The 13366-nt window shown below is 44.8% G+C and overlaps 1 protein-coding gene across 1 annotated transcript in view; it reads right to left on the reverse strand.

Moving 5' to 3' along the window:
• The window catches only part of TRPM6 (transient receptor potential cation channel subfamily M member 6), a gene marked incomplete at both ends in the record, with an annotated part of 139822 nt that overhangs the window by 101332 nt on the left and 25124 nt on the right, over nt 1-13366 (reverse strand). The window contains 3 exons of the mRNA XM_080708997.1: nt 1600-1771; nt 7310-7434; nt 11549-11762. Coding sequence (XP_080565123.1) covers nt 1600-1771; nt 7310-7434; nt 11549-11762 — 511 coding nt within the window. The remainder of the gene's footprint in view (nt 1-1599; nt 1772-7309; nt 7435-11548; nt 11763-13366) is intronic.

A 13366-nucleotide genomic window follows, 5' to 3' on the forward strand; every position in this document is an offset into this window, starting at 1 on the left:
CCTGTTTCCAAATAAAAATATAAAATAGGTCTGGGAGTGTAGCCCAGAGGTAAAAGGGTTTCCAGGAACTTCAGTACCACCAAAAAAAAAAAAAAAAAAGATCGACCATTTGCCAATTCAATAAATTTTTTTTATAGTAGTCATTTCTAGGAACAAGATGGGCTGGGCCATCTACAAAGACTTTTACACTTCAGTATATTCCAATCATCACTGTTTTTATTTCTTATTTCTTATCATAACCATATGTTACTTTATGACATCAAGGAAGAGAAAAAGGAACAACCATGGAGTCATTCTTTTAAAAAATATATGAAGTGAAAATATTATCCAATTATGGTGATATGTATAACATAGCCTATTTGTATTTTTAAGACCTTATAACCTTGCTACATGGTTAGTGTGTATGTATGCATATGTATAGCAGGTTATATAAATAACCAGGAAATTTCAGAAGGAAATACTTCAAACAATTAGCAGTAAAGACAGGTTGGGAATCTTTAGAAATTTTTTAAAGAGAGATTTTACTCATCATATATATGTCATACCTATATTTTAACACCACATGTGCATTAATATGTTACTTTTTATGTATGTTACTGGAATTAGACCCAGGGGTGTACTACCACTGAGCTATGCTCTCAGAGCTTTTCTTTTTTATTTTGAAACAGGTGAGACATGATCCTGGCCTTTCTGAGTGGCTTTTACCCCTAGAGGATGCTCTCCAGGACAATTTTACCTTCTGTGGCCTGTTTTCCTGGCCCCATGTGGCCTTCCTGTGTCGGCAACCCCCCCCTCACAGGGAGGGGTTTAATCACTCAGTGAGGGGCATCCGTGTTCCATCCCCTACTTCCTAGAGTTCACCCCAGAGGCCTGACTCCAGAGGCCATGGGAGCCTCTGCCCCAGAAACAAGCAGTGGTCAGAGCTGCCAAAGCGAAGGGCAGCTTGGGGCGGTAGAGCTACGTGAGGACAGGCAGGGGTCTTATCTTAATTTTGAAATGGCCTCCCTAAGTTGATGGGGGGTCTTTTGAAGTTGCTGAGGCTAGTCTTGAACCTGTGATCTTCCTGTCTCAGCCTCCCAAGTATGGAATTTACAGGCACGCAAAACTACAGCCAGCTTGAAGTTTTTAAATATTTAGACAGATAGCATTGGGCTTGTCCCAGACTCCACAAGTGTTAAGGGTGGGCCTGTTAGCAGCCATCCAAAGACCATTCAGTCTATTTAGCTGCTTTGATATGCTTCTGTTTCCATCTGATGCCACTGTCTTCGACTATCAAGGCTCAGAGCCCTCCTTCTCTCGGGCCTCTATTATGCCTCTTCATCTATTCCCCTTCCACATGGAAACCTCCCCTCTGCCCTCCCACCAACGCTGAGGACTCTTGGAGGCCCTGCTAATGTCCCGTTCCTTCCCTGAAAGCCTCCCTGACCACAGGGTCCCCAAGGTGGCTTCCTCCCTCCCTCCAGGGCCGCCCACACTTCCACACCATCTTATTCCCCCCCTTCTCCCAGCCTCAGGTGGCCGGGCCCGCGGTAAGTGAAGCTCTACTCCATAAGATGGCAGCGGGGCGCCCGCTCCCCAGCAGGCCCTCTCGGAACTCACGGCTGTGGATTTTCTGCAGCGAGAGGTACTTCTCCAGGCTCCTCCTCAGCTTCATCTCGTTCCCGTACTTGCCCACGGTCCCGTCGTCGGACAGGATGAAGTGCGCGTGCATGCAGTTGAGTGTGGTGAGCTTGCTGAGGGGGTTTCCCAGCGTCTGGTACATGCACACCACCTGGAGACAGGGGTCGGGTCAGGGTCCTCACATGCGTGCAGTGAAAACTAGTACCCGTTCTTCAGCACAGTGCTTCTGCTGTGAAGGAGCCTTTTTTGTTTTTAATTGACCAGCATGCAGCCCGTGTTATGTGATGGGATTGGGTTAGTAATAAGAATAAGCTATACTTAAATTACTAATGAGGAGATAGAAAGGAAATAGGCAGATAGGGAAGAGGCCTCTAGAGAAAAAGCTTAATTTCCTGAGGGGCAAGGGGCCAAGGTTCAGAGATAAGAAGGACCAAAGCTTCACAAAACCATTTGGTTACTAATCAACAAACCCAGGAGACATCACTGGAGCAAGTCTGACACTTTACTGAAAGGAGACTCTTCAAAGGACATGCAAATTCTGAGAGCTGCTTCCCAGAATTCCCAGGATCCCAAACTCACCACAACCAACAGAGGACATGCAGACATCTATAAACCCCCTAGACCAGCCACCAAAACGGTGACCCACTCTGGGAACCCTTCCCCACTGGGGAGTTGCTCTCGCTCCCACTCCCGCTCCCGCTCTCGCTCTCGCTCAGATTGTGTTAGCCTTGAGAGAAGGTGGAGTGTAACGGACAGCACGTGGCCCGGGCTACACTCAGGTAGTGACCTGAAGGCCTCTGCTGAACATAAAAGTCGACCAGGACCCCTAGGGGTGACCTGCACCTCTTTTCTGGCCAATTGCGTGGACTCTGGAAAAAAGCAGCTTGAAATTGAAGGCATTAGGCTTGGGCTACCCTCAAGTATTGTCCTGAAGGCAGCTGCTGGACTCCAGAGTTCCGACAGCCCCTCTGGGGTTTTCCGTCACTTTTCCGTATTCCCTGCTGCTTCCAATAAACCATTTACTCCCCTTCCTGCGGTCTGCAGGTGTCATTCTTCGCTCACCGTAGACAAGAACCCGGTAAGGATACGTCGAGTTTCTCCTCAAGAAACTCCATTTCATCTTTGATGAAACACTGGGTTTCTTCTCAAGAAACCCCCCATTCCACTAATAAGAATACGCTATATTTAGGCAAAACAATAAAATCTTTTTGTCTGTCTCTAGGCTATCCAAAAGCTCCAGCTGAAGCTAATCTTGTCCAGCTAAAAACTGGCTATTAGGGGAGGGGGGAAGAATGCCATAGCAACTAAAGATAACAAGCAGAACATGGAATGCTGAAAATTATAGAAACTTGTACTTCGAAGGAAAGATTTACACAGACTCTCACAAAAGTTTAGACTAAACTAAAAGATGAAAACGCAAGCTGTGTTGACCCAATGTTGATTATTAGTAACACCAAAACAGTTAAAGTCTTAAAGCTGCTAAACTTTAAAAGGCTATATTCCTGTGTCTTTTTGTGTGTCGGGGAGTGTCTGGGGATGAAACCCCAGGGGCATTCGACCTCCAAGCTACACCTCCTGCCTTATTTTTTATTCATTTTATTTTGAAACAGGGTCACACTAAGTTGTGGAAGGCCTCACTAAGTAGCCGAGGCTCTCCGCGAACCACGATCCTTCTGTCTCAACTTCCCAAATGCTGGGATTACAAGTGTGTGCCACCACACCTGGCTCTTTTTTTTTTTTTTTTCTTACTTACAAAACAGGCTTTCAACATAGAAAATAACTGCCAGCAGGTACAGATAAGGGATGCTAAACCTTATCAAGGACACAGATGGACAGTACAGGCTTTCAACTTTGAGTAAAAAGAAAAAAAGAACAACTCAGGCTTCTTCCATGCAGCCCCCTGACCTTGCTAAGTGACACATTTTGATCAGTGATGTCAGACCTATCTGTCCTTATGAGGATGAAGAAGACTAACAAAAAAGCCTTATTCAGCAGGAATAACTGGTGAGCCAGCACCTGATTTTGGTGGGGAAAAGAAAGACTAGTGGCTATCAGGATAGGAGAAACAAGACAAATTTCTACTTAAAGACTAAAGTTTCAAGCCGGGTGTGGTAGTGCACACTTGTAATCCCAGCATTCGGGAGGCTGAGACCGGAGGATTGTGGTTTATGGACAGCCTCATCTACTTCTGAGGCCCTTTGCAACTCAGTGAGACCCTGTTTCAAAATAAAGAATAAAAAATAGGGGCGGGGGTGTAGCTTGGAGGTATGATGCCCCTGGGTTCCATCCCCAGTACCACACACACACTCACACCCAAAAAAAAAAAAGACTGAAGTTTCAAAGGTGACAGTACCTTACTTTTGAGACACTATCGCACCTCTCTCTGACATAATGCTTTCATTGCTCTGCCCCCTCCCTTCTGCCTATAATAATAAAACCTATCTTTAGCTTGCAGCAGTTCTGGTTTGTTTTTTTTTTTTCTAAACTAGCCAAGAAAAAGAACCCATGGTGGCATCATCCCAAACTTTCACATTATGTGTTTACAAGTTCAACAGCACCCACACACTCCACACTGAGCAGGGTGAGCCGCTGACCAAGGCCTTGGAGGCCACAAGTACAGCCGTGTTGCTCAAAATAAATAAGTATTTACCGGGCGTGGTGGCGCACGCTTGTAATCCCCGCGCTTGGGTGGTGGAGACAGGAGGATCGCGCAGGTTCGAAGCCGGCCACGCTGGCTTAAGAGACCCTGTTTCCAAATAAAAATATAAAAAAATAGATCTGGGAGTGTAGTCCAGAGGTAGAAGGGTTTCCAGGAACCCCAGTATAAATAAATAAATAAATATTTATTTATTTATTTATTTATTTTCCGCTTCTGTACTTACCTTGTCTCAGACCATTAAAAAAACAGTTCAAGGACTGGCACCAGTATATACATCACACTGCTATCTCCAAAAAGCTGCCTCTTAGTAGATGTATTCCAAAATAATATTCTGACACTGATGTCTTACTTTGTCTCTGGGGGGCGGGTACTGAGGACTGAACCCAGGCCCATTCTACCTCCACGCTACATCCCAAACCCTCCCTTTTTTAATTGTGTTTGTTTGTTGTTGCTATTTTTGAAGCAGGGTCTCATTAAGTTGCTGAGGATGGTAGGCTTCAAACCACAATCCTCCTGTCTCAACCTCCCAAGTACTGGTATCACAGGCTGCCCCACTACACCTGACAGACACTGATCTTTCTAGTATTCCAAATAAAATGAAAGGTGATCGCCAACCAGCCAAGTGGCATTTCATTGATATAAAACACCGTCTTTTGTATATTTCTGGACACTCCCTTAAGCGGCTTCAATTCTTCTTTGCTGTTAGAGGCATGAGCCCAGTATTTAGTCAGAGAGACTAACTTTGAGTCCAGGCTAACTTTGACAAAGAGAGTAGCAATGTTGGGGGCGGTGGTCTTGGTTGCTATGGAGGGGCGCCTAGGGCTACAGCTTTAGGGATTGTTTGGTTCTCTCCTCCCTTTCTTCGCCCTCTGCTTCCAGCCTCCATGATGTGAGAGCAGAGTCTTGATCTCTCCCCCTCTCTTCTTCCCCTTGCCAGGCCCTGAGCTGCAAAGAACCTGGCCTCACGTGAACTGAACCCATAATCTCCAAGAAAACTGTGAGCAAATAAGTCTTCCTCTAACTTGTGTGGCCAGTCTTTTGTAGACTATAATAGTAAGAATGTTGACCAATACATTAAGCCTGCTACAAAAGGTTAAATACAGAAAAACCAAACTGTGGGAAACTCTTCAGAGCAAATGACCCAATTTCTTCAACGAAAAAAGGGAAGGAAGGAAGGAAGGAAGGAAGGAGTAACTCAATGGAAAAAACAATGAAGCCAGACACAGCGGTGCAAACCTGTAATCCCAGTACTTAGGAGTCTAAAACAGGAGGATCCTAGGTTCAAGGACAGACACAGCAAATTAGCAAGACCCTCCACAATTTACTAAGACCTTGTTTCAAAATAAAAAATAAAAAAGGCTGAGGGTATAGCTTGTAGGTAGAATACACCTGTGTTCAATCCCCAGTAACAAACAAACAAATAAATAAAAATAAAAAAAGAATCAAGAGACCTATTAACTCATGTTCCCATTAACCCAGTTCTTTGGAACAGTTTTAGATAATGAAATCAAATTTAAAATGATGAGACAAAGAAAAACTTGACTGAATTGGATAGGGGATGACATTGAGCAATTATTGTTAATTTATTGAGTATGATAACAACATTGTGGCCATATTTTATTAAATCATTTGTATAGCTTATAAATAACTACTGAAATATTTACAGATAAAAATTATTTAATGTCAAGCCGGGCGTGGTGGCGCACGCTTGTAATCCCCGCGCTTGGGAGGCTGAGACAGGAGGATCGCACAGGTTTGAAGCCAGCCTCAGCTTCTTAGTGAGGCTGTCAGTAACTTAGTGAGACCCTGTTTCCAAATAAAATATAAAATAGGTCTGGGAGTATAGCCCGGAGGTAGAAAAGCCCCTGGGTTCCACCCCCAGCACCACCAAAAAAAAAAAAATTATTTAGTGTCTGGAATTTGCTTCAAAACAGTGGAGAGATTTGGTTGGAAATAGATAAGGGATAGAAATGATGAGTTGGTAACTGTTGAAATTGGGAGATAGTATGTATGCAAGTATGTATGCAGAAGTTCATTATTCTCATCTGTCTACTGTTACATAATGTTTGAAAATTTCCTAAATAAGCCAGGTGTGGTGGTGCACACCTAGAATCCCTGTATTTGGCAGGCTAAGGCAGAAGGATCACAGGTTCGAGGGCAGCCTCAGCAAGTAGTGAATGCTCAGCCAAGGGGCATTCTACCTCTGAGCTACACCCCCAACCCAATTTTATTTTTTATTTTGAAACAGGGTCTCACTAGGTTGCTAAGAGTCTTGCTAAGTTGCTGAGGCTGTCATTGAACCTAGGATCCTCCTGTCTGAGCCTTTTAAGTACTGGAATTTCAAACTTGCACTACCATGCCCAGCTAGAAAATAAGTCTTATAAATATACTTAGAGTCCATTTTCTTTAGAAAAACACCCAAATAGGATCAAATAATCAATACACAAAAAGAATGAGGAAGAAAGTAATCTGAGATGAGGGAGAGGACTAGCAAGGACCAGATGAAGAATGTGCCCTGTTTCATTGCACACAGACCATTCCAATATGGGCTATTTGCAAAACTACTGCAATTGAGACACTGAGGAGTTTTGCAAAAGGGAGTAGCATGGTCTGATTCACGGTTCAGGAGAATCTCTTCAGCTACTGTGTTGACAATCGACTGCAATCGGAGATGAGAGGACAAGGAAGAAAGGCATCACAGTCACTGTGGTGTCAAAAGGGCCGCTGGGCTTGCTCGCCAATGGGGGAGGCAATGAGATTAGGTCAGATTCTGGAGATCTTGGGAAAGTGCTGCTGAAGTCGCTTACTGCTGGATCCGCTTTATGACAAAAGACAAGAAATAACTCTAGGATTAATCTCAGGCTTTTGGTTGAGCATCTATAAGGATGGGGTTGTCATGTTCTATATAGAAAGAGAGTAGCTGGTTTTGGACATATTACATTTGCAGTGATAGTAGACATCCAGGTACAGTGTTGGTGGGCAACCTGGACACATGGTTCATTTCCTCTTGTCGCACAGGATCGTACTTACATCTTTTCCAATAAGATCTCTCTGGTTCTCAATGACACCCCAGGGAGGGATTCCGACCGTCCAGATTTTCCTCAGGGACTTAGAGGAATGGGCTTTCAGAGCATCCCCAACGTGCTTGGACACTCCTATGAACAACCAGTTTAGAAGTCAATTTTTTAACTCACAAACCATGTAAAACAGAGACAAGCAGACAAAGGTATGCAAGAGGTTATCTTTAAGGCAAGCTGCTGGCGCAGGGGCATTGGCTTCCGGTGGCTTGGTTTGCGCTGTTCCCTTTGACAACTTCTTCCTCTTATCTCTGACCTCTGTACCTGAAGAGTTCCTCTCTCTCCTTGGGCAGTTTGTGCCTACCATCTCAGTCCTGACCCCACTCTTGCCTGACCAGAATGTTCTGTGCATTGTCTTTTCTCAGCAAGCCCAGCCCTGATATCCTGATGTTGTAAGTGCATGCACCTGGGGACGCCGGAGTTGCTGAGAACTGAACCCAAGGGCATTCTACCTCTGAGCTGTGCCCCCGGCCATATCTTATTTTTCACTTTGAAACAGGGTCTCACTAAACTACCGCATGCTGGCCTCGAACCTGGGATCCTCCCGTCTCATCCTCCCAAGTACTGAGATCACAGGCCTGTTTACCACCACACCTGTCTCCCAAAACACTTTCTTTGTTTCTCAACTAGAATTCAGTCAGCATCAAATTCGAGTTCGTTGCTCTTTGCTGCCGTAGCCCCCCTGGTGCCTAACCTTGGGCTGATGGTACTCATCTTTCATCCACAACATCTATTCCAATATGTGTGCAAGAGGGGTACTGGGGATTGAACCCAGGGGCCTCCTACCTCCAAGCCACACCCCAGACCTGTTTTGACCTTTTTATTTTGAATCAGGATCTTGCCAGTTGGGCATGGTGGTGCACACTTGCAATCCCAGTAGTTGGAAGGCTTAGGAAGGAGGATGGCAGGTTCTTGGCCACCCTCAGCAACTTAAGTGAGGCACTCTACAACTTAGTGAGACCCTGTTTCAAACTTAAAAAAAAAAAATAGGCCTGGAGGTATGCTTGGAGATAGAATGCCTCTGGGTTCCATTCCCAGTACCACAAAAAAAAAAAAAAAGAATGAAAGAAAGAAAGAAAGAAGAAAAAAAGAGAGGGAGGAAGGAAGGAAGGAAGGAAGGAAGGAAGGAAGGAAGGAAGGAAGGAAGGAAGGGTGGGTCTTATTAGGTTGCTGAGAGTCACTACATTTCTGGGACTGTCCTCAAACCTGCAACCCTCCTGTCTCCGCCTCCCAAGGACTGAGATTACAGGCATGTGCCACCATGCCTGGCTCAAATGCTTTCGACATGGTAGGTTCTGAAGGCGGGTGGCATTTAATTTCCATCATTGTCAAATATTCATATTGAATTATGTTCGTTATAGTTCAGAAGTGTCTCAAGAGCACTTCGGATTTCATAGGCAGAGCTTCTCAGGGTAAATGTGTCTACAAACCCCCCAGGGGGGTGTTAAGGTGCAGATCTGTCTCTGCAGGTCTCAGGTGGGGCTTAAGCTCTGGTGCTGATGCTGCTGGTCCAGGGTCCTCTCCTCAAACAGCCCCGGAGGAACTGGGCTTGAGTCAGTCAGGCTGCTGCTGAGATGGAGTGCCAAGTATCTGCCATTTCCATTTCTCTTGTTTGTTTAAACTACTTCAACCATCTCCACACTACTGCCTGTAACTTCCTTTAGGTTAACTGGACCCAACTTAAACTTTTATTTTCAAAAAGTAATAAGTAAAACATGTAATGCAGTTAATCATTCAAAGAAAAAGCCTCGTCCTAGTCTACCTTTTCCTGAACTCTGCAAAAATTCCCCACCCCTGTTTTTACTGGAAAAAAATACTGTACTATATGATGGACTTAGAACTCCTCCAACTTCAGCTTATTGTAAGAATGTGAAATCATAATTATCTATAAAACATACAAGCTGAAATTCGGTGACCTACTCGTGGCAGGCCACGTCCCTTAGCTTCATTCTGCTCTCTTTAAGGGAGTGTTTGCCGCTTGCTTCCTTCATTTACTTTCAGTCAAAAGAAGCTGTTTGCTTGTTAAGTCAGTCTGTGTTGCTGAATCCTTGGGCACGTGTGGGCTCTGGCTCTGGCACACCACCAGATAAGAGAGTTGATGCGCACAATCGTCTTACTGTGTGAAGTAAATATAAACAATGAAAGTGCTAAAAGGTGACCGCTATAGAAATCAAGAGACAAGAGAGGCTCTGGTGGAGAAGCCAGAAGCTGCTTCATCAGGAGTGTGTGGGCATCCAGTATTAACCTTAAACAATGGGCGCGATTTAACTGCAAACATGGGTTAAGGCATCCCCTATCAAAAGAGGGAAGACTAAAGAAAAAGATGGAAAGCCACCAGTTAGTAAGAGGCCAGGGTTTCTGGAGTCCCTTGTTCCCAAGCCCGGGTACACATTAGACACACTTCAGGAGCTCTACCATGAAAGCCTCACATTCAACTGGAGAAGAATCTGTGCATCTGAATTTGGGGGGGTAGGAAGCATTCTACCTCTGAGCTATTACTCCAGCCTTTTTTTTTTTTTTATGGTATTAGAAGTTGAACACAGGCACAGTCTACCTCTAAGCTACATTTCCAACTCTATTTTTTTTTATTTTTTATTTTGAAACAGAGTCTCACTAAGTTGTGGATGGCCTAAGTATCTGAGGCTGGCTAAGAACCTGCGATCCTCCTGTCTCAGCCTTCCAAGTACTAAGATTACAAACGTGTATCACCACACCCAGCTTTATTTATTTTTGAAACATGATCTCACTAGATTGCTGAGGTTTTGCTAAAGTACTGAAGCTGGCCTCGAACTTAAAATCCTTCCAATCCCCCAAGTACTGGGATTACAGGAGTGCACCACCACACACAGCGTGTGTGTGTGTGTGTGTGTGTGTGTGTGTGTGTGTGTGTGTGTGTTTTCTGTACTACAGATGGAACCCAGGGGCTTCGACCTCCAAGCTACACCCTCATCCCTATTTTTTATTCTTTATTTTGCAATAGGGTCTTACTGAGTTGCAAAGGGCCTCACTAAATAGCTGAGGCTGGCCGAGAACTGCGATCCTCCTGTCTCAGCCTCCTGAAAGCTGGGATTACAAGCAAGCGCCACCACAGCTGGCTTATTTTTTTTTAAGTTCTCAATGAGGTTCTAACACTCAAAGATCCATATAATTGATAAACTCTAATGCAAATAAATAAGTTTCAGAAGCCACTATATGAGGTTCTTGAATGTCAGGTATCAAGGAGTCTAAGAGAATCAGTGATAAAGATGACATATATATTGACAATCATGTCATTAAGAAAAAAAGAACTGTCTAGTCATGCCCAATACCATCTGCAGTTTTGTGCGCGCCATTCATTTCCGGTACCTGAGAACTTGACGGCTGTGGAATCAGCCAGTGTCCAGGCCCACACAATACACACTAGCATGGGCTTGCTGTCCCTGTAACCTCACAGGAATCTTGCTAAAAGAAATGTTCTGGGATGTTTTAAATTTAATAAGGGCCAGGGAAGAGAAGGGAAAAGAGACAAGAGAAATTAATCAGTTAACAGATACAGGCTGAAAGCATCCAGACTGCCTCACGCTCCTGAACGTATGTTGCAATCTTGACTCAAATCCCTGGGTGCTGGCCAGGCGCCTCTGCATCCCGCTTACAAAGGAACTTTCCATACTCTTAACCCTAACCGTCCAGAAGCAGCAGGACATGCCTGGACTGTCCTCCTCCCCTTACTTCTCATGACCCCACCCCTCCTATCATCTATAGCCAACGTTTACACTTTCCTTCTGTGTTGAAACACCCTCGACTTTTAAGTCCAGGGAACACATTTCCAAGTAGCTCGCTCTGGGAATTGTGGAACTCATTCCAGGACCAGGTCCTTTTCTGGGTAGCATCTGGAATGACTCGGTAGTCCCTTGTAGTTCAGAGAACCCTTGGTCTCAAACATTTGGGTTTAATAAATTGAGGCTCCGGAGAATTTGTTTGCTTGCTTGTTTGTTTGTTGTTGAGGGGCAGGAAAAGCCCGTGTTTCTTCTGGGCTTATTTTCCAAGCACTGGATTTTTGTCTTCCTCCCTTACATCTCCACATCTCCTGGGAGCACTGAAGAGCAGAGATGTGGTGCTGCGTATATGGCCTGATTCACAGTGAGAAAGTGAGAGGGAAAAAGAAAGGAAGGAAAGAAGGAAGGAGGGAAAGAAGAGGAGGGAGGAGCTTTACCCTTGTTGATGCCTTCGGTTATTATCCACGCCCCTGTGGTCTCTGCTGCTTTGACCACACCCTGGCTGAAGATGTCCTTGAGCTTGGGAGGCATCTTAAAGTCCTGGAGACCTCCATGGACAGAAATCACAAGTTTGGGCAGTTCCATCTTCCACTCTTTTAACATCAAATGTAACAGAGGATCCAATTTTGTATCGTAAGAGGTTCTAATATACTGGAAGACAGAGACATACCCATGACCAACAAAAAACAACAGTGGAAACCACAGGCCAGCTCCAGCAACAATGAGCACGCAGCAGGGCAAGCAAGCCGCCACGGCTGGGAGGAAGTGTCTGTGAGCTCTCAAAGCCCATTTTCACACAAATGGAAATATTGACTTTTAAAAGATCCCACACCCCTTTAAGTTCCTTCTGGGCATTATAAGTCACAGCGGGAAAGCTTCCTGTGGTTGGAGGCTTGGTCCCCAGAATCCCCCAGAAGGCCTAAGGCAATGTAGAAACATTCCAACAACAGGCCAAAGTCACCACATCAGCAATGCCCATTTGGAAAAATCTTGAAGAAGTAGGTGAAATGTGATTTTCACAAATACTGTGGCATGTGTGTGTGTGTGTGTGTGTGTGTGTGTGTGTATGTGTGTATGTGTGTGTGTGTGCACGTGCATGCTGGGATTTGAACCCAGGGACATTCTACCTCGAAGCTACACCCTCAGCCCTATTAGTTTCATTCCATATTGAAACAGAGTCTCCCTAAATTGCAGAGGGCCTTGCTAAATTGCAGAAGCTGGCTGTGAACCCGCCGTCCTCCTACCTCAGCCTCCCAAGCACAGGGATTACAAGCCTGTGCCACCACGCCTGGCTAATACTGTGGCTTTTAATTTACTTGACCCATTCACATATTTGCATGATTTAAAAGATTCAGGAGATGCCGGGCGTGGTGGCGCATGCTTGTAATCCCTGCACTTGGGAGGCGGAGACAGGAAGATCGCTCAGGTTCGAAGCCAGCCGAGCTGGCTTAAAGAGACCCTGTTTCCAAATTAAAAAAAAAAAAAGTATAAAAATAGGTCTGGGAGAGTAGCCTGGAGATAGAAGGGCTTCCAGGAACCCCAGTACCACCAAAAAAAAAAAAAAAAAAAAAAAAAAAAAAAAGATTCAGGAGCATGTACATATAATTTATTATAAATTTTACATTCTACATTCTGATCATTTCCTTTATCTACCATTGTCCTCTGAAAACATTTTCTCTTCCAAAATAAATACTTTCCTCGCAACTGTCATCTCTGAAGTCAGTGCAAGTGAAAGACCTGAGGGTCGTTCCAGCGCAGGGAGCCGGCCCGGGTCGCAGTCGCGCTCTGCCCACAACACGCACCTCGTGTCTGCCTCTGTCTTTGTCCAGTAAATGCAGCTGCACACATATCATTAAATACTGTAAAGCTGACACAAGTTTGTCTTCCTTGAGCATATGACCAGCGAACGGCAAGAATAAGGCAGGTTTACAGGAAAAAATACGAGCAATAAAGGACCGTGGCTATAAAAATAACACAGGTGGAAATTGTCAAACACGCAAGCAAGAATACCACACAGCCCTCCAGAATGTGGCTGCAACTAGAACCAAGCTTCATTCATCGTGTGTGTGTGTGTGTGTGTGTGTGCACGCGCGCACGCGTGTGCATGTGTGCGTGCATGCGTGCACGTGTGTGTGTGTGTTTTACTATAGATTGAACCCAGGGACATTCTACCTCTGAGCTACACCCCTACACCTATTTTGTATTCTGTTTTAAAACAGAGTCTCACTAAGTTGTAAAAGGCTTGGCTAAATACC

This window comes from Muscardinus avellanarius, assembly GCF_963383645.1.
Source record: "Muscardinus avellanarius genome assembly, chromosome: 13".
In the NCBI taxonomy this organism is placed as follows: Eukaryota; Metazoa; Chordata; class Mammalia; order Rodentia; family Gliridae; genus Muscardinus; species Muscardinus avellanarius.